The sequence below is a fragment of the Elaeis guineensis genome, chromosome 3 (assembly GCF_000442705.2).
Source record: "Elaeis guineensis isolate ETL-2024a chromosome 3, EG11, whole genome shotgun sequence".
Lineage (NCBI taxonomy): Eukaryota > Viridiplantae > Streptophyta > Magnoliopsida > Arecales > Arecaceae > Elaeis > Elaeis guineensis.
Genome location: NC_025995.2, coordinates 22,546,541 through 22,574,421, shown reverse-complemented (window position 1 = coordinate 22,574,421; position 27,881 = coordinate 22,546,541). Strand labels below are relative to the sequence as shown.

At 36.8% G+C, this 27,881-nt stretch overlaps 1 protein-coding gene and 1 pseudogene across 1 annotated transcript; both read right to left on the bottom strand.

Annotated features, from left to right (window-relative positions):
• Nucleotides 1–18,391: 18,391 nt before the first annotated feature.
• On the bottom strand, nt 18,392–23,032 carry LOC105042259 (disease resistance protein RGA2). Its single transcript, XM_019849079.3, is given in 5 exon segments — nt 18,392–18,700; nt 20,177–20,410; nt 21,021–21,875; nt 21,877–22,063; nt 22,066–23,032. Coding segments are annotated over 3 exon segments (1,881 nt in total). The 3' UTR covers nt 18,392–18,700; nt 20,177–20,410; nt 21,021–21,148.
• A 137-nt stretch (nt 23,033–23,169) lies between these two features.
• On the bottom strand, nt 23,170–25,209 carry LOC140856450 (pentatricopeptide repeat-containing protein At1g31430-like; annotated as a pseudogene).
• Between the last annotated feature and the right edge of the window lie 2,672 nt (nt 25,210–27,881).

The following is a 27,881-nucleotide window of genomic DNA, read 5'->3' as shown; positions in this document are numbered from 1 at the left end:
AATTTCAGCATATGTTTGTATTTTAATACTATATACTTCTCTCTTTTCGTCAACATCAATGAAAAAGATAATCAATCGCAAAGATGGAACATAAGAGAAGAAGAAAAGTCATTCATTAAAATATAAAATGAGTTACATAGAGTGTACAATATACAAAAAGTGAGACCTATAACAGTATAATAGCCATTAATTCATCAAAGCAGAAAGAAAATAACAATGCAACAAGTTAAATGAGACATAAGCCAGAACATAATCTAGCATACAAAGTAAAATTTAATCTGGGCCTATTAGTCATCAAAGGAGACTTCTAGGATGGTGGAGGAATTAGTCTTAATGACAGAAAGTCCAGTTTTTCTGCTCCTGGTCTTGTTGGAAGGACCAATAGTGGAGAAAGAAAATCCTATATTTTCTTTAGTATAAGTCCTAAAGGGCGGTTTAGAGGTTGGCTATGTCAAGATAGAAGGCTGGGTAGAAGGCTGAGAGGAAGGGGCATTTTAGGATAGCAAAGAGATAGCCCTACCATGACTATTGGAAGGACCTGTTGCTACCTCTGCTACTGCTACTGTTGCTGTACTATTGCTGTCCTCGAGGGGCATAGACCTCCAGCTGCTTCACCAACTATCCAATTGAGATAAAAAATGACATGGTGCTAAATTTTTGAGTACTTCCCAAAACTTTGACCATATCGTGAATTTGCTCAAGTCCAGTCTTGATCCTCCCCCTCAATTTGTTAGCCTCTCTGGTAAAGTAAGTAAGATCTTGAGGCTCAATAGATCTATTTCTGCTCTCACAAGCCTCCATCTTCTGTGCTAAGCTTGCAACCTTAGAACTCAACCTACTAATCTCTACCTCAATATGCTTTGTCTGAGGTTGTAATGCATCCAAGGCTATCTCTCTCAATCTCATCAATTGATTGTGTCCAATCGAACTCAGATGGGTTGAGAAGGTTGATTTACCATCGGCGAAATAGATGATGGTGCTGATGCTATCATAGGAGGTGAGGAAGTCTGATAAATTCTAAAAGGTATCACTCACTCTGTGGACTATGTAGAGGTCTCTCAGGCTCTGAATTTACTCGAGGATGATTAGGGTCTCCTTCATCAGCTGGTCTCTACTAGTCCTGCCCTGACATGCATCAAACTCACTGACCTTCCAACTTATGGTACCCCATATAATGTAGAGATCATTCGTTGTAGGTGTTAGAGTGCATCAAAGTGAAGGTCACCTCTCCCTCCAAGCACACTCCTACCTCCCAAAACCCCAAGGTCAAGGCCATGCCATAAGGTAGCACGCCTTGGCCTTGCCAACTTCATCTCTTCTCTAAGTCAAAATCAAAGAGGGGAGATTCAAGGCCACTCCCTCAATCATATAATATATAATGATGATGTCTCTCTTTGATATAAAATCAAATCTCCCTATCTTCGAAAAGAGAATTCTTCCCAAAATATGATGAAGCAATCACATCTCCACTGACAACTGGTCACAAACAGCTCTGTGATGCCCTAGTTAGAAATGATTAGAAATTAAAATTTTTGTAATCATAAATATAGTAGAAAATTAAATTTTTAGATCAATATGACACGAGATCTCATCTCGAGTCAACCCCGAATCCCTCGGATCTTCATCTTTGCATGGATGGTTCTTCACCACAATCTAATGATCGTAGATATCTTTTTTCGATTCTTTGAAGTTGTACAAGCATCTGACCTCTTCAAGTATCAATATAGAAAAGATCAAAGATTCTCCCCAAGTAGATTTGATTTTCTTCTCAAGAATATCAGCATGCAGATTTTTCTCTTCATAGCCTTTGATCGAGCTTCAACATTTTATTGCCAGATACAAGAATACAAGAGAGAGTAAAAATCCCAAACCATCCAACTCCTTGGGCGTCCCTTCTATGGGCGTGCGAGAGAGAGGAGAGGAGGAGGTGCGGAAAGGGATCTGAAATTTGATTTCTTTTCTCTTACCTTAACATGCCACACCACAATTCCCTATTAATAGGCATGGAAACCTTTCTTATCTTGGACTCTTGGGTGTCCAAGAGTCCCTCCTCTTCCAAATTCTTCATCTCATGAGGAGATGGGGTGCACAACCACTTTCCAAATGTGGATTAAGGGGTGCACATAAGAGGTGGACGGCAGGAAGTTGGTGTGAGAGAAATAGAGGTGCTAGGAGACCTTCTGCAGATGAAACTCTTTGGTGCCTCCATCCTTTCCACGTTAAAACTGACTTTTGGGGAAAACATGGCACACAAAAGGGCTTAAAGCTAGGTGGCATTTGGATTTAATTATGAGATCTAATCTCATAACAAATAGGAGTCCCAGTCCTACAAGGTATTGACCAAATCAAACCTTTTGATTTAGTCAAATCTTTTAATTCCTCAAATCTTTATTTGAAGCGGACTCAGGCTCATGGTGCCTTCTCTCTTTTTTTGACATAATTAATAATTAGGTGCGTGCTCAAATCAAAATCAAAAATAAAATCCTTATCGCATAAGATTCCTAATGACATGGAGAATCTAGGGTTTAACTATGTGCTAGCACATTAATCTAAAACTCTTTTGGATTTCACAAATCCTAATCTAATTAAGACTTCTTAAGCCTAATCTAAAATCCTTGATCTATTTTTTTTGTATATGATCCTATCAATTTTACTCTGTCTGGTACTGAGATATATTGCGATCTCTATCATAAATATCATCAAAACTCTTTCAATAGATTGGAACAATTATAAATCACTCAATAAAATTATTGATCATCACAAATATCATCAAAACAATCCATCAGTGACTCTTAGCAGTATATAGTGATATTCCAGTAAAATAGATGAACCTCTAGATATGATTATCATGTAATATAATCTTTCTATCACAAGTCCCAACAAAATGAAGGTTATAAAATTTTTTATCAAATCCTATCATCTATCATATATCAAATTTATTCGATTCAAATTTTTGATATAAAAATTATAAAAAAAAATTCATCATTCACATTGTCCTGACCAAGGTCATCTAAACTCGATCTTATAAATCATATAGGACTAACTTCTTTATATACTAAGGGCAATAGATCTAATATAGGTACATATCCTATTCCCATAATGAACCTACTGCAGCTAACATGCACCACAAGAACCTATATAGCTAGGGATCAAGTGTATATACAGTTAAACTACAGCAATTCTATTGTGAATAGTCAAGACATCATAGGTTCAAGGACTAATCATACTACTACAGCATCGAGTAAGTCACTGACGAATGAGTAGACATCCAAGTAATTTTTCATGTTGGTCATACTCGATATCCTTATTCTCTAACAACCACCTACACTCTCGCTCTAGTATTCCTATACTATAGAATCGAGACTCATCTATTCTAAAAGAGAAGTGATCCATACACTAATCTATTCGGATCAATCACCATCTTCATAAAATCTATCGATTGAGAATAGTTTAAGAATTAATTATCAATGATACATACCTCAAATTTTCATCAACTTTAGAGAATATGTGTCATTATCTTATTAATTTTTTGGATGATTTATGGACACATACATAATATGAATAAAATAAATAATTTAAATTTTATTAATAATAAAAATATTAAATATAAAATTATGTCTTACAATAAATATATGTGTCAGTCTGATTGACTTTGAGGACATACATCTAACAGTCTTCTACTTGCACAGAAGTCAATTAACCATATACTTAAACCCCATCTTCATAAGATGTGCTTCAGTTTTCTGCTTGTTAAGTGGTTTAGTTAGTGGATCCATTATATTATCTATGGAGTATACTCTCTGTATCTTGATATACTTCTTCTCGAAATAGTCGCATATGATATGAAATCGTCGCCTTATGTGCTTAAACTTTTGATGAGACTTGCACTTCTTAGGTAGAGCTATGATATCGTTGTTGTTGCAGTGTAGTGTTATGGTATTTGATGACATCACACCTAGTTTCATAATGAACTTCTTGAACTAGAAGGCTTCCTTTATAGTTTTAGAAGTGGCGATACACTCGACTTCCATGGTGGAATCTATAATGATCAGTTATTTAAAACTCTTTCAATTTATCAAATCTCCATTGCATAAGAAAACACATTATGACATAGACTTTTTATTGTCAACATTAGACATAAAGTTTGAATATATGAACTTTATACTTTTAGCTCTCTTTCTCATCCAAAAACTAAGAGCATATCTTTAGTCCTTCTCAAGTACTTAAAAATATACTTCACAGCAGTCCAATATTTTTTATTTAGATTCGACTGATATCTATTTGTGATACTCATAATAAGAACTATATCAAGTCATGTATATAGCATGACATACATGAGGCTTTCTATAACTAAAGTATAAGGGATCTTGCTCATGTGCTGAATCATCTCAGATATATAAGGGCACATCTTTTTAGAGAGATATATTCCATGCTTAAGGGATAGCAATCTCCTCTTGTAGTTTTTTATACTGAACCACTTCAGCACCTCAATATACATCCTCTGTGAGAGGCCTAGCATCTTTTTAGATCTATCTCTATAGACTTTTATTCTTAGAATATAGGATACTTCTCCAAGATCTTTCATAGAGAATTTTTTAGATAACCAAACCTTAACTAAAGTCAGCATAAAAATATCATTCCCAATCAGGGAGATGTCATTCACATATAATAGAGAAATATCATAGCACTCCCACTGACTTTCTTATAAACACATGGCTCTTTCTCTTTTTTGATAAAATCAAATGATTTGATCACATCGTTGAAACAAGTATTCTGACTCCGAGATACTTGCTTCAGTTTATATATTGCTCTTTGTAGCTTGCAGACTTTGTGACTTTTATCATTAAAGATGAAATCCAAAGGCTGCTCCGCATAGATTCAGGATATCCATTTAGAAAAGTAATTTTTATATCCATTTGCTAGATCTCATAATCATAGTATGCTGTAATAAAAAGCAATATTCAGATAGAATTTAGCATAGCTACAGGTGAAAAGGTCTCTTGATAGTCTGTGCCTTCACGTTGACTATAATTTTTTACCACAAGTCTTGCTTTATAGGTCTCTATCTTTTCATCCAATTTATCTTTTTTTTATAGATTTATTTGTATCCAATAGGTACTATACCTTTTGATGGATCTACTAAAATCTAGACTTGGTTGAAATGCATTGAGTCAATCTCTGACTTCATTGCTTCCAGCTATTCTCAAGTTGATATATGATATCACCTCATTGCAGATTTAGGATCATCTTCATGTTCTCTATGTCTATGAAAATATTTTCTCTACTTCCTCTGTCAGAATATTTAATATCTTTTAGGAGGTGAAATCCTACTTGATTTATGAGGTAGAATGAAAGTGCATGTATCAGCTCATCATGAATAGATTATGAAGGTCCTGTGACCTATTACTCTTCAGAGATTCTCTTTGATTTTACTTTCTTCCCAATATCTTCATCTTGGATAACTATTTTTCAAGAAGATAGCATGTCAGCTCACATTATATTATAATCTTCTGAAAGTAAAATAGTATCCATAGACTCTTTATGATACTCAATAAAATGGGCCTATAGGATCTAGCCTCTAACTTGTCCATCTGTTATCGCTTGATATAGGTCGGACATCCTCAATCTTGAGATGACTGAGACTCGATTTCGTACATGTCACATCTCATATGGCATGGTAGGAATGGATTTAGAGGGTATCCTATTCAATAGATAAATATAAGTAAGTAATGCGTGTCCAAAAATAAGAAAGATTAGTGAAGCTCATCATAGACTGACCATATCTATAAAATATAATTTTTTTGCTCTGACATCCCATTGAGTTGAGGTATTTCTAAAGGAGTCTATTATGAGATTATAATTTTTTTTGAGATAATTTTAAATTCTCCATTAAAGTATTTTTCTCCTCGATTTGATCGAAGATCTTAAGGAGTTTTTCAGTTTACTTCTTTACTTCATATCTAATTTTTTAACTTTTCAAAGACTTTAGATTGTATCTCATTAGATATACATATCCATATCATGAATAATATCGATAAAGATAATGAAGTAAAGATAACCATCCTTAGTTTGCACATCAAATGGACCACATACATAGTATGTATCAGGGCAAGTATCTCAGTAGCCCTCTCTCATGTTTTATAAAAGGTTGTTTGATCATTTTTCCTTGAATAGGACTCGCAATTAGATAAGAAATATTATCTAATGACTCTAAAAGTCCATCTTTCTCTAATCTATTCATCTTATTCTCTTAACATGACCAAGTCTAAGGTGCCTATATACTTTTGGTTCATCTTATCTCTGGATCTCTTAGATTCTACGACACTCACTACCTACTCCGAAGTATTTATAGATGCATCCATATGTAAGTGATAAAGGTTGTTAATCATAAATCACATGCAATCAATTTATTTTCAAATAAATAGAACAGTAATCTTTATCAAAATTAAAACATAACTATCCTATGCCAATATTGAAATAAAAAATAAATTTCTGTTTGTAGTAGGCACATAATAATAGTCTTAGAACTAAACTAAAATCAGAAGATAGTCGCAGAGGATGTGCCCACAGCAACAACAGCAACTCTTATCCCGTTACTGACCCATAGGATCACTTCACCTTTCCTCAGTCTTCTACTTTTTTTTTTAGACCATGAAAGTACATAAATATGAACTAGAATTATAGTATAAAATCTAACTGAAAGTAGAAAAATTGTGAGGTTAGTTTAAATTACAAGCAGGTCAGACATACCTTCCGAATGTGTGTCTTTCTTCAAGGATTTCATATAGATAAGATAGTTTCTTTTCTAGTGGCCATCAGCATCACAGTGAAAATATTTTTTCTTGACAGTTTTTTTTTGGAGTGTCCTTCTTGCTTTCGATCTTTTGTTTCTTCACATACATTTTCTTTTTTCAATTAGACTTTTTTTGAAAGATGAGCTCGCTCCACAGTAAGAACCATACTCCTTGGACTTTCAAGACCCCTTCAACAGTCACCAACATGTTCAACATTCGGACAAGGTACAGTTGATTTTATTCATATAGTAGTTTATAATAAATTGCCCATATAAATGGAGAAGAGATTGCAGGATCAATCCAATTACAATTCTTTATGCATGGTCATACTGAGCTTCTCAAGCTCCTTAAAGTCTTTGATCATTGTCAAACAGTGATCTTGGACAGATTGTCCCTCATACATCTTTACATTGAGGAGTCTTTTGGATACCTCACAACGTGCCAATCAACTCTGCTCACTGTACAACTATGGTAGGTGAGTGAGCATGATCCTGACAATCTTCATGTCCTCATATTGGTGTTAGAGTTCATTTGACATCGATGTCAAAATATAGCACCTAATCTTATTGTCATCATTCATCCATTTATCTAGTGCTGTCCTTTGGTCAGCCGTAGGATGATTTGTTAACGTAGGGGGATCCTGATCGATATATAGCTTATCTTTTTGAAACTTAAAATAATTTTTAAGTTTTCGAGCCAGCCTTTACAATTAGGTCTAGTTAGATGATTGGTTTCAAGAATACGAGTCAAAAGGTTGGAAGTTGATATTTTGTTATGTAGAGAGTAAAGATTCAAGTTAGATTTTTATATTTAATTTAAAATTTTATTTTATTTTTTTTAAATAATAAATATACCTTCCATTGTTTTTTCGAATCTCTCACACTCCTTGGATAGAGAAATGAAAATTCTTCACCACTAAGATTTCAAGTGGGTACTATGGTCTTATCAATTTGAGTACCATCTCACTTAATAGTTATTGACAATATGCAAATCAGTGAGTAGATAATTTTGTTTAATGCTTCTTAAGTATGTTGTAGCCATCTTCGGTCTTTAAGTCATGTAGGTCTTATTTGACAGTTATTTATCTCATTTTTTAGTTAAGTCAGACCTACCATCAGGCAAAGTCATCATTTGATCTCTCGCCTAATAGTTATTGGGTCCAATCTCACCTTTACCCATAGCATTTTATGCTAATAGAGTGGTTATATCTTTTTGATGCAACTGAACTGCTGTGACCAGTTAAGAATGATCGACATTAATAGGACATCTGCACATCTACAATGGTGGAAGATCGTTCAACTTAATATTCATGAGAAGTTTTAGTTTAGACCTCAATTTGATTATTCACATCTCATACAAAAATTAGTAAGATATAAAAATAAAATTGGTGATGATCATAGATCTATGGGATTCGAGCTCGAGCCATTGAGTTGAATCGAGGGTCTATGGGTCAAAGATACATGCACAGGTCTATCAATTAGTTAGATCATCTTCAACTCCTTGAATTGATCCGAAGTATGTCCTCGATCTCATCATGATCAATACTTTGATCCGACTTTAACCAATTTACTCAACTATGCCCATACTTATTGTATGCTTCAGGCTTGCAACTGATCAGCCATTGTCATGCAACCATTACATGATAGGACCCATATAGGATACAACACAAAAATAATTACAATCCTTTAAATCATATGAGGCATGCAGGTCTCCAAATTACATAAATTTGTTGATGCTCGTAGGCATCCAAAATAAATAATTTTACATACATGGCATCTATAAATATGATATATCATAAAGAAATAAAGGGGTCATAATCCTATGATCATCACCATATATATCTCATACATGAACAATAGAAAATTTTAGATTTGGGTATCAGGATTGATCGTTTAACATGGACTTGAATAAATAATATGTGATCTCATCACCATAATTTTCTGATCTCATCGACTATCGATATTGGCTAATCAAATCAGCTAATAAGATTAGAATTTTTCATGCATCAAATCTGATTAAATGACTGATGAGTGTGAGAGAGCGAGGGGAGGAGGAGGTGTTGAAAAGGATCTGAAATCTGATTTCTTTTCTCTTACCTTAACATGCCACACCACAATCCCCTCTTAATAGGCATAGAAACCCTTCTTATCCTGGACTCTTGGGCATCCAAGAGTCCCTCCTCTTCCAAATTCCTCATCTTATTAGGAGATGGGGCACACAACCACTTTCCAAATGTGGATTAAGGGGCATGCACAAGAGGTGGATGGCATGAAGTTGGCATGAGAGAAATATAGGTGCAAGGAGTCCTTCTGTAGATGGAACTCCTTGGTGCCTCCATTCTTTCCATGTTAAAACTAATTTTTATGAAAACATGGTGCACAAAAGGGCTTAAAGCTAGGTGGCATTTGGATTTAATTATGAGATCCAATCTCATAACAAATAGAAGTCCCAGTCCCACAAGGCATTGACCAAATCAAACCTTTTGATTTAGTCAAGTCCCTTTAATTCCTCAAATCCTTATTTGAAGAGGACTCAAGCTCGTGGCACCCTCTCTCTCTTTTTGACATAATTAATAATTGGGTGCATCTTAAATCAAAATCAAAAATAAAATTTTTATCGCATAAGGATTCCTAATGACATGGAGAATCTAGTTTTTAACTATATGCTAGTATGGTAATCCAAAACCCTTTTGGATTTCATAAATCCTAATCCAATTAGGACTTCTCAAGCCCAATATCAAATCTTTGATCTATTCTCTTTTGTGTGTGATCTCATAGATTCTATTTTATCTGATAGTAAGATACATTATGATCTCCATCATGAATATCATCGAAATTTTTTTTAATAGATTAGAATAATTTTAACTCACTCAATAAAAATTATTGATTATTAAAATAATTTTCATGAATTTTACAATCCACCAATGATGTCTAGCAGCATGTAGTGGTATTCCAGCAGAATAGAATAGATGAATCTTTAGCTGTAGTTACTATGTGATATAATTCTTCTATTGTGAATCCCGACAAGATAGAGGTTATAAATTTCTTGTCAAACCCCATCGTCTGTCATATATCAAATTTATTCTACTCGAGTGCTTGAAGTAAAAATTATGAAACTCTTTTCCATTATTCATACTATTATGGTCAAGATTTTTTGAACTCGATCTCATAAATTATATAGGACTAACTTTCTTATCTAACAAGTATGATAGATCCCATATAGATGCACACTCTATTCTTACAATGAATCTACTGCAACCAACATACATTCTAAGGATCGATATGGCTAGGGTCAATATATGTATAGTCAAACTATAGCAATCTCATTATAAATAACTGAGGTATTGTAGGTTTCAGGATTAGTCACATCGAGCAAATTATTGATGAGTGAGTAGACATTGCATACCTATAGGATAAGTACTCTGTAGGTATACGATGGTTGCTCATGTTCTTCAAACTTTATCTTAATTTATATTCTAGATCAGAGGAGTAACAAATACACTATCTTAAATTGAGCAAATTTTTATCTTATACATACATCTATATGTTCAATATTTTATCATCATCAAAAAGAAGGAGATTGTTGATCTCGAGATGATTTTATTGATCACAAAATATTAGAGTATAAAGTTAAACTAATATCTCTCAAGTGTTTTGAAGAATATTTTTGTAGAAAGAAAGCTCTATTAAAAAGGTTGGAAATAATTGAGAACCATTTGAACTAAGAAAGACCAAGTTTGGAGCTAAATTACTTGAGAAAAGTCATTTTGAAGAAGTGGAGTCGACACCTGTTGGAACCGAGCCGACTCTAATACAAACTGGACACTGGCATAGTGGCTTGACTCAAAGTCGAGTTGGCTCTGGGAGGATCCAAACCAACTTTCTTAGATGGACAAAAAGATATATTTTGGATTTCTTGGTTTGAGCTGACTCAAATACAATCTGAGTTGATTCTCTCAGAGAGATAGAAAATTAGATTCTTCAGATCCGAGAATGAGCTTACTCGAAAGATAGTAGAGCTGACTTGATGTCAAATCGAGCCAACTTAGGATCATTTCAAGCCGACTCAAGTGCAAAATGGCTAGTTTTGTAGCATATCCTGTTTCATCCAAAAATTATTTTAATGACTATTTTTCAACTCAAACGATAAAAAATGGGTAATTTTAACTTTAAATTACTCAGGACTTAGAGAAAATCAAAAAGACATATAAGAGAAATAAGGAAACAAAAAGAACAGTACTATTCAAGTGAAAAAGTCAGTCTTATGCATTTATTGTTCTTTAAGAGTGTACAACCACCTCCAATCAATTCCTCTTGACCTTTTTGTGAAGGGCATTCAAGGAAAAGTAAAGAGCATTTAGTGTAAGAAATTAAAGCTTCTTCAAGCAAACTTCAGTGATAATAAATCAGCCATCAAAGGGTTCTTCTTGCCATATAAAATTTTTGTTTCTAAAATTCTGTAACAAGTTTCAGAAGGGCTGAAACTTGAAGGAAAGATTTAATCCAAACCTTGAATTAGATTGTAAGCCTTGTGATAAGGCTTGTAAAGGTTTTGATTAGTTGAGTTGAAAAAATCAATTGGATTGTTTATGATCCTAGTGAAAATAAACTTACTATATTCTATAGGAATATAGTGAAGTTCTAAGGAGTCATTTGGGAAGTGGATGTAGATTTTTAGTATGCATCGAATCACTATAAAACTTGTTGTGTTTGTATATATAACTTATTATTTTACTTCTTGCATTTAGCTCTATCTTAATTTATTGCACATACTTGCTTAAAATTTTAAAAATCTAATTCACCTCCCTTCTTGGGTTGTCTAGTTGGGCAATATTCACTGAAGCCATATGAGTTACTTCAAGATAGTCATATTAGAAGTTCACAATCTAAACCACTCAGTCGCAATGTTAGCCCTTAAGAAGGGACTGAAAGCAAGTAGCTTCTACTTCTTCTTGTTGAAGAAGTTTTCCTACAACTTCACTGACTCCTTGCTTGTGCTGATAAGTACATCAATACCAAAGAAGGGATGGTGGAGAAGGAGAAGAAGAAGGCAAAGTGAAAAGGGTTAGAAAGGATGATCCTACTCCCCAGCCAAAGAAGCAAAAGGGTGACAGGAAGCCTTCCCATCGTTCTTGAAGCCCTCAATGCTTCAAGAACTTTATGCCTTTGAATAATTCTCAGAGATAAGTCCTGATGAAAATAAAGAATTGGGATATAGTCTGTTGGATTAGGAAGATGAACCAATGATCTTGGCATGATCCAAAGAAGTACTGCCACTTCCATCAGGACTATAGGCATGATACTGAGGACTATTTTTTTTCTAAAGAAAGAAATCGAAGCCCTTATCTGGCGGGTTATCTATGGACCTATGTCGACTGCCCAAAGGATGTTGAAGCTTTAAGCTTTGAGATTTTGTAGATAACCCCTTCTTTCAATAAGTTTGAGATTTTGTAGATACAAGAAATAATCTCTTCTTTCAATAAGTTTGAGATTTTGTAGATAACTAGGTTGGAGAATGCCCAGTTGGATTTGTCGTCAGAGTTGGTGACCTCAAAATATGCTAATATTCAAAGATTGGAATATGTGAACCATGAACCAAGACGGATGGACCTGCTAGCCAGGTACTTGTAGGAAGGGTTGCTACCAGAAGATCGGGCCAAAGCTCGAAGAGTTAAATTCTAGTCCATGCAGTATGTGATGCTTGAGGAAAAGCTCTACAAGCAATCCTTCTCTATGCTTCTTCTCCACTGTCTCTGACCCTTCAAGGCAGAATATGCCCTGCGTGAAGTCTATGAAGGGCATTTGCAACAACCGCTTGGGGACAGAGCTTTGGCATACAAAGTCATATGGCAAGAATACTATTGACTGAGCATCCACAAGGATGCAATCGAGTTTGTGAAGTGCTGTAATCAATGCTAATGACACTCCAATATTCAGCACCTATCGGTGGCTCTGCTCCCTCCAATCAGCTCTTTTTGGCTATTTGCTCAGTGAGAGATGGACATCCTTGATCTTTTTCCATGAACCATTAGGTAAAAAAAAATTTATTGTGGCGATCGACTACTTCATGAAGTGGGTCAAGGCTAAGCTACTTGCTCGAATCACTAAGAAGAATACCCATGAATTCATTTGGAGGTGCATCATTTATTGCTTTAGCTTGCCTCGGGTCATTGTAACCGACAATGGTTGACAGTTCGATAATGACTCTTTCAAAAATTTTATCAGAAGTTATATATTGACCAGTGATTCACCTTAGTTGGACATCTCCAGGCAAATAGAGAAATTGAGGTGATCAATCGAACCATCCTTCAGAGCTTGAAGATCTAATTGGATAAGGTCAAAGGACTTTGGGTAAACGAACTACATAGTATTCTTTGAGCCTACCATACCACACACCAACTCTTGACCAACAAGATGCCGTTCAATCTTGCCTTGGGGACCGAAGTAGTCATCTCCTTGGAGGTACTCCTATCCTCGCATTGGGTAGAGATCTTTGATGCACAAAGGAATTTAGAAGACCAAAGACGAACCTAGATCTCCTATCAAGGAGAAGTCGTGAGTCTGAATGATGGTATATCTGTGGGGTGTTGCATGCTATTATAACTCCAGCGTGAAGGAGGAGTACTTCAACCTAGAGATCTGGTGCTCAGAAGGGCTGAGAAGGACCTTACTGCATCGTCAAGGTAGTGCACTTTGCAACCTATTATCTGGAGTGGTTAGACGGGATGCTTCTCTCACACACTTGAAATTCTACCAATCTTTGACCTTACTATTGGTGAGATGTATCATGTAAAACTAATGTATCTTATATTTAGTCAATATATGTTGATATTAAAAAAACATACCTTCATGGGGCATGCAAGCTATACTATAAGAGAAATAAATAAATACAAAAGGAGATTACATACTCTCAACTCTCATAAACTTCTCTCTCTTAACAAGAAGCTCTCGACCCTCCCTTACAAAGCTCTCAAAGAACCCAAGAAGATTGTCCTGCGGGCTACGCTCACTGATGTTTTCATCGATGCTCAGTTTTTTACATCGTCTGCTCCTTATAAAGTCTCGAGACCATGTCAAGAATGCGTACACGAGTTTTGCTAGGACTCTGCCTTCTTTTCGCATAAAATAGTGTCTAAAACGAGTCCCAAACATATCCAAAATCCCTATAGACCATGCATAGACCACTGCACAACTATCCCGTGGGAACCAAGCTATGGATCAAAGCCTCTCCACATGTGCCACATGTCACGCACTCATCCATGTGCTTGTGAGCCATGTGATATTGCCCCTAGACTATAGTGGTCCAAGCCTCGTGCGTGGACCATGATTTCTCCCATGGACTATGTGTCCGCATCATGGACTACGTGAAGTGGGCTCGTGCACCTGCAGGGCCTGTGTGCTACAGGCTGTGTGCTTGTAGGCTTCTCCTCTTGGGCCTCATATTGCTAGGCTTCTCCATCTTGGACTGCTGAGAATCAAATTCAAGATGCCAAAACCTAATAATTTTCATCTTGACTCAACATTTGACCTCCACATAATTTTAAGAGCTTTTGGATGATCTCGCCCTTATGCCTTGGGGTAAATACTTAGCTATTTATGGATGGACAAACAGGAGAGTCGAGCTAGACCATGTGATCCCATCTTCATCATATATTGTGATCTATCTGATCTGAGACTTGCTCGGAATAGCCTCATGCGGTAATAGAAACTTTACTCTACAATATTACCTATCATTCTCTTGAGTCTTCCATCTCATGCTCAATCCGCCTATACCTGGAGCTCTATCATGTTTTGAGCTTCCACTGGCTCCTAAAACTCCATCTCGTGTTGAGCTCTCTGTCAAGAGATAATATCCTCCATACCTCTTTTCCTTCAACATAATTCTACTGTCGTGCAAAATCTTTAGAATTTCATTATCAGTTCTTCACTTGTAGCTGCTTGAATCCAGTCTGCTCAATAAAATTAGATTACTCCTAAAATTAGATATGTATCGCACCTCATCCAATTTCTTCATTATTCCATCATGAGTCTGTAAGTTGACATTCTCAATATCCTTGATCGTACAACTCAATCCACCCAACAGATGCACGGTGCCCTCACTGCTCTCTAAAGAGTCAAATAGCTCATTTCTATAACAAACATGATATGAATATATAGAATCTAAAATTCACTATAGAGAAGAAGTAAATATCTCATCAGTCACTAGAAGAACATCATCATTTTCTTCTGTATCGCTATCTTGGACTACTGCCATAATAGTCCTTATTCGATCTATAAGCTATGGACAATCTCTGACTCGATGTCCAAACTCATCATACCTATAACATCTGATCTTGCTGTAGGCTCTCAATTTGGATTTGGACCACCTACCCTGCGATTCTCTGCCCCTTCATTCTATACCACTACCACCTTCAGTCATCGCTAAAGTCAAATCACCATCTGAACTCGAAGCTTGGTTCTCCTATCTGAGAACCTTATTCTGGAGAAGTACAAAAATGACCTTATCTATCTTGATGGTGCATTTCTTCATAAGAAGAGCGGTCATCAAAGATTCAAAAAAAAAGAAAAGCGATGTAAGCAAGATTAATGTCCTGATCTTCTCCTCAACCTTCTCACCAATGCTGAGAAGATTAGTGAGAATCTTCTGAAAGTTACTGAGATGCTCATATATGCTCTATCCCTTATTCATCCACAGTTGGTAAAACTACTTTCAGAGAAAGAGAGCATTGGTGAGTGACTTCGCTATATACGTCTCCTCGAGCTTCATTCACATCACCATTGGAGAAGTCTCTCTAAGCACATAATCACCACATCATTTGCCTAGTACAAGCAGATCGTGCTCACGGCCTGCATCTAAAGCTACTTCCAACTTTTTTCTTTCATGATAGTCGGCTTCTCTTCATATAAGAGAGAATCAATCAACCCTTATTGGATGAGCACATCCTTCACCCTCGCTTGCTATAGGAAGAAATTACTCTTTCCATCATACTAGTTGATCTCTATCTTGATTGAGTATGTCTTTTCCATCTTTTTCAATCTCGATCAATACCACCATAATTTGGATAGCCACATGCTTTGATATCACTTATTAGGAGGATCTTTTATGAGTGCGAAATACGGATCTCCCACTCAAGGTCGCTAACCTGAGTGACGATGTTGATATTGCAACAGAAAAAAGAAGAGATATTAAAAAGACATAATTAAATATGTGGATCAGCCTAAGACTTATCTCTATAGGACATACAAACTTCATTATGAGAGAAATAAATAAATATAAAAAGAGATCACACACTCGCAACTTTCATAAACCTCTCTCTCTCAATAAGAAGCTCTCAATGCTCCCTTATAGAGCTCTCAAAGAATCCAAGAAGACCCTCCTATCGACTATGCTCACTGATTTTTTCATCGATGCTTAGCTTTCCATGCTGTCTGCTCCTTATAAAGTCTCAGGATCATGTCAAGTACGCATACACGAGTTCTGCTAGGACACTGCCTTCTTTCTACATCAAATTAGCATCCAAAATAAATCCCAAATGTATCCAAAGCCCTTACAGATCATGCGTAGACCACCGCACAACTGTCCAGTATGAATTAGGCTATGGATCGAAGCCTCTCCATGCATGCCATGTGTCGTGTGCTTGTTCGCACTGCATGAGCTGCATGAAATCGCCCTTGGACTACAATGATCCACGCCTCGCATGTGGACCATGATTTCTCCCATGGATCGTGTGTCCACACCATGGACCGCATGAAGTAGGCTCGCGCACTTACAGGCTTCTCCTCTTGGGCCTCATGTGCTGGGCTTCTTTGCTATAGGCTTTTCCATCTTGGACTACTGTGGATTGAATTCGAGGTGCTAAAATCCAACACCAAAGAAGATCCACGATCTTATAACAATCTTAGGATGCGTGCCATTACTCTCTGGCAGCCAAAGCATATCTTTAAAGTCCTTATTCTCTGGCAGACAGCGTATGCTCCCAAAGGCGATAGGTATCCACCTTCGTCTATAAATTTTTTTACTCGAGACCCTCTAGATAAATGAAGATTTACTTTACATACCCTCTCCTGAAGATGGACTCTGTTTGCACTAAAATTTGGCTCCTCCATAGAGCTCTGAGTTCTCTATTTTTCACCTTCCATCTCCTCTATTACTGGCCTTCTATGCTTCATGCTCGACACCACCTCTCCTCTCCATCTACTACTCAAAATTTTTCATTTGCTTTTATAGGAGACTGACTTAAACATCAGAGGGTCCACCATCGAGGAATCCTCAATAAGAAGACTTTTTTGTCCTTAGTGGTTTTGTAGGATCAATCTAAAGGATCAATCAAGGATCTGGCACTAGCATCCAACTTCGAAGATCTCGATTATATATCCTGCGACCACTATTCTTTTTCGATTTCAGCTCAGCGGCCTAAGTCAACTCAACTCCTCAGTGACAGCATATCCTACTAGTAGCTCACACAAATTATTTGATTAAACTAATATTTTATTAATTTCTAATGCATGTTTATAATCATGATAGCATATCATAATATTAAGATCAAAAAAATATTTTAGAAAATAATTAGGCTATCTATTTTATCATATTCATTTTGTGTTATTCTATTACATCTATTCCATATTGTATGTCAATAAAAATAGTTAGAAAAAGAGAGAAAAAAAGAAAAAAACTACATCTTGGTGCATCGCATGGTTATGTGGTAGTGATAATATAAATTTGGACTAAAAATACCCTTAGAGGGAAGCCTGATTATGGCATTGGAGACCGAAGATGGCAAGGCCATTAGGTCAGTTGGTGAGAGATCAAGAGAGGAGGGAAATACTTTTGTGGGGGCAGTGGGAGAACCATCTTTTTTTTGATATTTTTCTATTTTAATAAGAATAGTAATAAGTTCTATATCTTTTTGCATTTCTTATAAACAATTCTATTAAAAAAATTGGGATGATATATGACTATTTTTGTATTTCCTAGAATAAGAATTTATTGTAAAATATAGTCTCATATGATTTAAAAGATAATATTTAAAATTAGAAATTTGTGACTAACTAATATATTTTACTAATAATATATTGTTATATTTATTTTTATGTATTTTAAAGTTTATTAAAAATTTTTACTTTTAACCAAGTTGAATAGTTGATCTTGAAGTCAGATTAGTAGTTTCTACATATTTTCTATATGATATAAAACTAAATTTTTAAAAATACATGATTAATTTTTATTTGCTGTAACAAGAGAGTACTATAAAATGTAGACCCATTTGATTTAATTGATAATTTTAAAATCAAAATTTATCAACTAGCTATATTTTTTACTAATGATATATTATTATATTTTGTTTTTAAAATATTTTAATTTTATTAAATATTTTTAGTAGTAACCTCGCCCTGATAGTTGATCTGGTTGAGACCTAGAACCTTGATTAAGTAGTCCTTGATCTGGTTTATATACCTATGAGTGAATTCATATTTTTGTTTCAAATTAAAGAACTTTGTCAAAAGTTTTTTTTTTCCTCTTTTATTTTTTTTGGATAAAAGGTACGATAAGCTGTCACTATTACCGCACAAAATATTTTTTCTTACAATGCAAAAGAATGCTACCAAGCCTTCACTTTACTTATAGTATACAAATATATTTTTCTCAAGTTTATGATAACACAGCAAAAAGCAAACTGCCACGTTATCAGAATGCAATTAGTGTGCTTGCAAGCTTGCTGCTCCCTTGCACATACACCTCCACAAACCATTGAACTTTCTATTTTCTTTGCACAGTCCATCTCCATCTATATAAACCGAAACCATTGCCTGTGCCTCTACAATTAAGGAGTTGATCGCAAGAACCACATTGGAACATACAATTCCATTGCATCCCTTGTCTCTGACAGATGCCAGTAGTAGGTGCACCTGCAATCCACATGAACATGGACTAACTATAAAACTATCACAGAATTACCTCAAAGTAATGTACCAACAAAATAAAACCTCACATGTTAGTATTAAAAGCAAAATATTTGCACTACCTAGAGCAACAAAGCCTAATGTCATTCATTTGGGAAATGAATAAAAATTGTTTAGTACTTACAAATTCTTGCAGAAAGGGGTGGTATTCTATTGACAAGTTTCATGTAAGATTTTGTAACATTTTTGGTTCTTATCATAAAATACTATTAGCAAGTTATACGAAAACCATAGCACTGGATGTTTAACCAAACTATACATCATATCCAAAGGCAATTACCATAACACTACATTAGGCTTTTAATTTTTTTATTAATGATTATATGATTTATATTCAAAAGTAAGCAAACACTTGTTACAACTCAAGGAACCACAACAAAATAATATAAAACTAATAGAAGATAAAATGGGCATGGTACCATCATATTTAATATAATTGGTTAGCCTAGGCTGAACGAGCAGACCAACGAACCCTGCATGGGTGAGAAACCCCCTCCCTCGATATCCCAATTGACTGCAGCAAAGTATCTACAAGATTCTCAATCAACTTGATGCTATTCATGGGGTTATACACCAAGAGCAGTAAAAAGCAGTATTATTTTTTTAAATTCCTTTTACAGTTGAATTTAGTTCTAGTGGAAATCTGGTGTTCCAATTTGAGTAAAGATGAATGAGTATGAGAGGCAGAAAATCACAAAATTTTGTGCTTGACCTGGAAGTACTTTCTATTATTCAAACAGCTTTTAGTGGCGAACCATCATGTGATCTACAAATCTAATCCTGCATCATGGAGGAAAAAAAACCATGCGAGTGATCACAAACCACTAAAATTGCAAGTTGATTCAATGATTGATATATATACATGCTTTCTGATCTTCTAGCTAGATTGCTAAACTAATGGTGTCATATCCTAGTAGTCTCATCTAACTGGTCAATTCTCCTGCTAGGCGCCTCTGCTCCTGATTGGAATTCTTTGATCTAGTATAGCCAAAGGAAGAGAAGGTAAGTGACAGGAGAGCAGAGGCTTGAGTAATGTGTTCCATAATGTATGGCTTGTGGTTAAATAACAAAATAAGAATAGCCCACATAGAAAAGTGAGAAAGAATGGTAATGCACAAGACATCTGTAAGCAATTTATGCTCATATCACTTTCAGCAATAAAAAGTACATAATAACCAATATATCGCTGTTCATCCAAATATGGTGCTGATTCAAAAACAAAAGTTTATGGATGGTAAAACTAACAATCATTAAAAGTCTTAGAAAAATTTTTCCCAAAATATTCTATATAAATATGATTTCTGTATTTGGTGATCAAGCAAATTGACGAAGAAAAAAGCAAGCATTTTTCATGATAAGAACACTTGAGTAACATGGGTCAGTAAAACAATAGATGTTGGGAGAGTATTAAACATGAAGCACCTGTCCCCCATCAACTTGGAATTATACATTCTTGTGCTGATCATTGCTTCTCTTCTTTTGGCATTATATTTCCAAGACAAGCGCGATAAAGCATATACAGTTTCTGGATCAATTGGAGGTTTTCAAGCATGCTAACCAAGTCTTCAGAACGTTGTGAGGTTGGTCAATCAGCTTCTCACATTGCTGTGAACTAACCTCAGCCTAAGAAGGTTAGCTGTTATATCGTCCAATCATCTGGCCCCAGACCAAAAATAAACACTAATTTAGCAATTCCAAAGCACGAACTCATGCAGATAGAGCTCTTAAAAGTGGCGAGGTGGAAATAAAGAGGGCATTTTTCTTATAACTTATCCAAAACAAACAAACAATTTTGCATCAGCAAGCAGATTATAAAGTAATACGGTGAAGAAAAGAACAGAAAGTCCCAAATAATTTATTTTAACCAAAAAAAAATAGAGCATGAAGATATGCCGCACAAATCAAATTAATGCTCTTTAAAATGAATGTTTGGATCGGATAATGAGATTCTGAGTAAATGTAGTAGATTCTTCCAGAAGAATTAGTTCTTGGATCATGTCATTCTAGGAAAGATCATGATAGCTATCCATTTCAACACTTTATTCTTAAAATCTAGAACAAGCATGCCGTGTAGAATTGAAAAATTAAAAAGGCTAAAAAAAAATTAGGCAACTTTTTGAACTTTGAAATAGTTAATGAGATTCTAAGTGTGTCAAAGTCTAGAAAAGCATGTTTTTATTAATTTTATTAGAAGATATAGAAGAAATGGTAGACATAAACACTACAGAACTAGGATTAAGGAAAAAAAAAAAAAGAAGAAATGTACAATTTCACCGGATGGCGCTAGCTGTTGCCGCATCAACCATGGCTTGTGCAGTTCGTTAATCTTAACCTTTTGATTAATCTAGTAATAGATCTTTGGCTATGTTCTTCTTCTCTTTCTTCTATCCTTTTTCAGGCTTGCCTGATGAAGATGTGTGGGATGTGAGCGATTTTGGGCCAGTCCTCGCCTCTCTCCCTCTCGTATCGCCTTTCCAGCTGGGGGCAATACATGATATCCAGCTTTTCAAGTGCTGTGAGGCATTGCAGCCTATTGGGCAACATCGCCAGTTTTAGGCAACAATGAAGTCTTAAACTTGTGAGCGAGGTGAGGCTTCCTAGCCACTCCAGTAGAGCAGTCAATTCCCAATTATTTACTATTTCTATTTCTGGGATGTTCATGAAGAAGGTGGGAGGCTGCTGTTGCTTATCCCTCTCTTCTCCCGACATGGACTTCAGGCTCCAACATTCCAAGTGAAAGCTTTTGAGGGAGGGCATGCGTAGCTGCAAAATGCCCTCGGGCAAACAGGTCAGCTCCCTTTCATCAAAAATCGTCAACGTAGAAAGGGCGGTAAGGTCCTGCATCAACTCCCACCCGGACGACAACGATAGCGCTTCAAAATTCTTGATAGTCAAGCTTCTCATTTTGTACAATCCTCCAGTGCTCAGTGCTGATAATAGAGGAAGATTACCCATGATAGAAACCTTCTCGACTGATGGTGGGACACGTGGTGCTACCTTCAATTTGGGGCATTCATATAGACTAAAAGTTTCAAGGCAAGGGAATGGCATCACTCGTTCATCTGTTGCCGTTGCTTCTGGAGGCCATTCCTCCAATTCAGGCAACCTTGCATACGAGATATCGCAGTGAGGGAAATATGCCGCCATTCCCATAAAACTCCACTCCGATTCTCTTTATAGCATTCATGTCAGATATACGGATTGAGCGAAGAAACGGCAGGTGACCAAGCGCCGGAAGACTCTCGCATCTCTTGAGCTGGCTTAGTGTGATTTCAACTAGATTGCGGATCGGTGACGATGCCATACTCCAGTCATCCAAGTTGGGAACCTGATGCCTGGATAGCACATTATTAATAGCCATTTTAGATTAGAGTGAGGCTGGAGCCTCTCAAGTACTTCTTCCACCACTGCTACACGGGGTGCTGCCAATGCTTCGTATAAGACCCTACTCCACATCAATTCCAACGAACGCAGCTTTATCTTTGTTGCCAAGTTCGCTTTCGTGGCTTCCATTGGATCTTGTACGTTGGCAAGGCTGTTGATTTCTAGATCACCACCGACCAAATTTAGCTGCTCCAACTCGGAAATACTACGTCCCTGCTCTTTGCCCGCGATGAACATGGTCATTGTTTGGAGGTTGCTCAACTGGCCCAACCAACGGGGCATGCAAATAAATGTGTCGCATCCGCTGATGTCTAGGTGTCTGAGGCTGCTCATATTACTGATTCCCTCGGGCAAACTTTTTAGTAGATAACAACATTTGAGGTTCAAAGTCCGCAAGTTATGAAGGTCCGTAATCGAGCCAGGTAAAGCTTCAATTGCAGTATTCGACAAGTCAAGGAGCCTAAGATGCTTTAATTTACTAATTGTGCAGGGCAACTCTTTGATGCAAAGTCCAGATAGATCTAATGCGCGCAGAAGAGCAAGAGATGACATCGCATAGAAGACAAATTTTTCAAAAGGAAAAAACGCAGTCCATTGACTAATTGAAATAAGTGATCTCAACTTCTTGCTTGCAAAAACGGCCTTTAAAGTTGTTAACGACATGGTATGGTCATAAACAACTGACGAATAGCGACATCCTGGCGGAATGCTTCTCTCCATGTGCACCGTCATGATCCAGGACTCATCTCTGGCGACAGAACATGCAAGATCATGGACTAAGTCATGCATCTTACACGACCATATGTTGTCAGACGTATCATTCTCGATATTCTGAAAAAAGGATCTCCACAACAAGCTGTTGAAGTATCGGTTGCCAACTTCCTCTCCACGCATATCACCATCCAATGTTTGGATGAAACCTTCGGCAATCCACAGCTGAATCAGTTTCTCCCTTTCAATTTCATAATCCTTTGGAAATATCGAACAATAGGCAAAACACTGCTCTGGAACAATTTGCTCTGGAACATCATATCTCACCTTTCGAGAAGGTATGATGTATTAATAATATCTTGATCATTTATCTCAATTTGTTCATTCAAGTCCATAAGCCTGCTTATACCGTTCAGCACTGAGTAAATCTGACTTCTTTGAGGAGATGCAGTATCGGCTACAAGGAACTCATGAATCATGCCATTCAATTCAATTGAACTGCAACCTGGTGTCTTCTTGATACCGAGATATTTCATCTTTCTTCTTATTTTGGTGACATCATCCCATCTATCTGCCGCAGCATATATATTAGCCACAAGAGTATGTAGACCAGAATTTACAAACTCCAGTTCAATTACTTGTTTGGCTAGTCGCTCACCCATCTCGACATTACCATGCATTCTACAAGCATTAAGCAAAGCACCCCACAAAGGTAAGATACTTTTATCATTATTATTGGGTATATTCCCAATCAACTTCTCTGCATCATCCAAAAGACTGGCACGACCAAGGAGATCAACCAAACAGCCATAGTGTTCTAATTTGGGTTCTATTTGATGCACTTCCTTCATAGCATCAAAATACTTACGACCTTCATCCACTAATCCTCCATGACTGCAAGCATTTAAAACACCATAAAGGTGATATCATCTGGTTCAGCTCCAATGCTTTTCATCTCTGAGAACAACTCAAGTGCTTTGCTTGTTTGCCCATTTAGAGCCAGCCCACAGATAATTGAAGTCCACATTGCAGTGTCCTTTCCTTCCACTCCCCTAAATATATCCAAGGACTTCTGTATGCTCCCACATTTTGCATACATGTCTATTAGTGCTGTGCCAACCACAGCATCAATTTTTATCATATTGTCCTCGATGTATCCATGAATCCATTTTCCTTGTTCCAGTGCTCCCAAACTAGAACAAGCTGTAAGAAGAGCAGCGACTGTGTACTTATCAGGTTTGACTCTTTTCAGCTGCATCTCTCTAAAAAGTGCCATAGCTTCTTCAAAGTGGTTATACTGCACATATCCATTAATCATAGCAGTCCAAAGAATTACATCTTTCACAGGGCTTTGGTGGAACAACCGTCTTGCTTCATCCAACTGGCCTGAATTCACATATCCTAAGACCATGCTAGTCCAAGAGATCACATTCCTTTCTGGCATGCGATCGAAGAACCTACGAGCCATATCTACATGGCCGCATTTCGCATACATATCCAACAAAGCATTCCCAAGAGGTACACTGAATCTAAATTCTTCATTCATATAATGATGAATTCTTGTTCCCAACTCCAAATTCCCCATTGAAACACAAGCAGAAAGTGTACTCACCAAAGTAGCTTCGTCAGGCTTCACACCCTCCTGATCCATCCTCCAGTAAACAGAGATAGCGTCCCCAAACTTCCCACATTTAACATAACCCGCTATCAGAATATTCCAAGAAATTATACCCCTCTCAGGCATTTCATCGAACAATAACTGTGAAATCTCAACCCTACCCATGTCAGCATACATGCCAATCAGTGAGTTCCTTACATATGGATCGAACTCGAGCCCAGTTTTAACAATGAGTGCATGGTTCTTTCTCCCATCCAATTCCATGTGAAGGCTGCCTATCGCCTTCAAAACAAAGGGGTATGTAAAATTATCTGGCTGCAAAGACTCCTCCCTCATTCTATCGAACAAAAGGAGAGCATTCTTTAGATTCCCCTTCTTTGCAAATCCTTTGATCATTAAGTTGTAGATGAAAAGTGATCGGTTCTCGAGGGTTTCAAACACCTTTGTTGCATGGTTGAGGTCTCCGGACACAGGATCGGTGCAAAAGACCAGGTCATCTATCACATCCCTGCTTAGGTGGAGGGATGAGACGAGGATTTGGCAGTGGATTTGCTTCAGTTGCTTCATGGACTTGCAATCTTCGATGAGGGAGATACATCTGTTCTTGGTTAGCCTTTTCACTTCGGAGCTGGAGATGGAGAAGCGATAGCAGATAATTTTTGAAAGAAGTTGGAGGGAAAGGGCAGAAATCGCGTTTTGGCGGATTCGGAGCAACATGCGAGGGTGTGTGTAGACGTCTAAAACCCAGACCGTGTGATATTTATTCGCCAACGGAGGTTGCATTTGGTACATTACCAGATAATTTTAAAAGATAATTTAATTATTTTTTTTAATTTTTATTTTTAATAATAGATGATTCAAATTTTAAACTCATCTGGGCACAACCAGCCATATCAAAAACTAAAATACCCTGAGAAGAGATAGACGCCGTTTCTGATCCTATTCATAAAGTACTGATTGAGTGATTAGTCCATTGTAGATTGGTAAACATGTGAAGCATGAAAGAGACACACATTCTAGATAGTCCAAATACATGTGAGCAGAGGATGATAGTCTATCTGATCCTATCTCAAATTATAACCTATCGCTCTAGCAGAGTTTCTTTTCAAATAAATATGGGTAGCCCTCGATATAAGCCATGCATAATTGGACCCTTCCTAGACGACTCAGTGTTTTGCTCATGGCCCAAATATATCAAATAACGGGGTACCTCCAGTAGCCACTAACTCAAAATGTAGTCTTTTAATGACAAAAACATCTACTATCATTATCAATCACACTACTGTCGAAATTTATCTTGAGGAAATTTAGGGGTAGGGACTCTTGAATAAGATAAACTATCCAAGTTGTAATAGCTGAAGAGGAATCCTAATTATCCCTAACCATCAAGGAATCTCCCATAATGAGAAAATATGTGATCTTTGTGGCTTGCATAAGAGCTTTCTCTATTACAAATCTTGGAGACAAAGTATATGGCTATTTCTAGCATGCCAAATATTATAAGCAATGTAGATGATCCGAATACATGACAACTTTCCAATAGCATCATTCACGTTATTACTCATATAAGCAATGAAGGCATCAATAGAAGATGGGTCCATGATAAAGACATGAGTAATACCTTAACGAACATACATGTCTGGCCTTCGGGCATAGAAAGATGATATGAAATATAGTTTCCATATTGCTTGGGCAACGGTCATAATTTGCTAGAACTTTTAACTCTTGTCGTGCTAATACTTTGCAACAAGTGATGCGATCCCATACTACCTTCCAAGAAAAGCAGAGAAACTATTGGATGGACTCAACACTTTCAAACTCAAGCACCATCCTTCTATCTATTGATGGCTTATTTAATAGTTTATAGAGATCCCTGTCCTTCACCTTAGACTTGCATGCGTTAAACCCCATAGCAATCTATCTGGTATGTACTAATGATGACTGATGGTAGTGGACAGAATTTTACATGTCAATACCTCTCCAAATAATTCAATTATTAAAACAAAGCTCCATCTTTTTTCGCCAGAGATAAGGTTGCATACCTTCAAATTTTGTAGCACTTCCAAAGTCACTATGGTTGGCCAGTAAGCAATAGGAATGTTAGATATCCAAGCATCATTCAATATCTCTACTATTTGCCCATTACCAATGGTCTACTATTGTTGCCTAGAGATACAACCCAAGAGGGGTGAGGAGTTGGGAGGAGGGGTGTGTGGATTGGATTTTCAAAAATTTTTTCAAACTTAAAATAGATATGTGCACTACTTAATTACATTAAGTGTGAATTGAGGCATTGATCAAAAGGGTAGAAGACCCTTTGAAGGAGGTTGGCCAAGAGCCTTCTTGGATTGGCCATGCCATTGGCACAAACCTAGTGCCTAGGGCATTGGCCGGGCAGCCCTTCTTCTGAGGGGCATATCTCGCTAACTACAGAGAATTTTTTGTGTTTCTTATGTAGGTTGAAAGCTTAGATGGTAAACTAAATGTTGGTGAAAATAGATCCAAAAATGCATGAGCCAATTGGGAGATATGATCAAATTACCAAGACCTTCAGGTGAGGGCCAGGAGTAAATGTGCCCTGACAGCACTCAATGTTTGGATGTGTCCTCTCTCATGTGGTGGGCTTTTGGAGAGATTCTTGTTCGGAATGAAAATTAAGATATGTAGCTCTTGAATGGTCCAAACTATGCTAAATTTTGGATCTGTATATTGAGAGAACCAGTCAAAGAGATTTGAGCTAAGGTTACTACACTGCTAACTAACAGATAGAACTTTTTTTGGGAAACTTGTGTGGCTGGACTAGAGAGTGATTATGGGCTTGTCCCATGAGCTAGAGAGACATGAGAGGATGGATTTTAGGTTTGTAAAAAGCCCATTAGTAAAGGCTTAGTCGAAGGTAGGCTTTAGGACTTATGTTTGGATTAGTAGAAGTTTTTCGGTTGTTGGTGTGTTGGAGTACTACCTTTTGGGCTGTGCACTCTTTATATATAAATCAGGTTGTATATGGTTTGTAATGTTAATGGAACCATTTTCTTCTAAACAAAAAAATCTCTCTCATCTCTCCTTCCAAGCCACCACCAAAAGCAATCCTAGAATCTCATCTAGGCACTGCCCTTTGAAACCCTAGATCCAAGTCGCCGCACATCTCTCTCTTCCTCTCCTCTCCTTCTTCTCCACATCTTCATGCCCCACAAGAAGTTCTCCCACATTTGGTGTCAGAGCTTGGTTTGGAGTGTTTGAAAGGCTGGTGGATTGCTTTCAAGGAGGAAAGATCAGAATCACGTTTGGATCTTAGTAAGGTGAAAATCCATTTTTTTTGGTGTTGCAATCTTGTTGTTTTGGTGCTATTTATGTGTTGTTTGTTTTGTAATGGCATTTGGTATTATCAAGGTAGGTTTTGATAAGTATGATGGC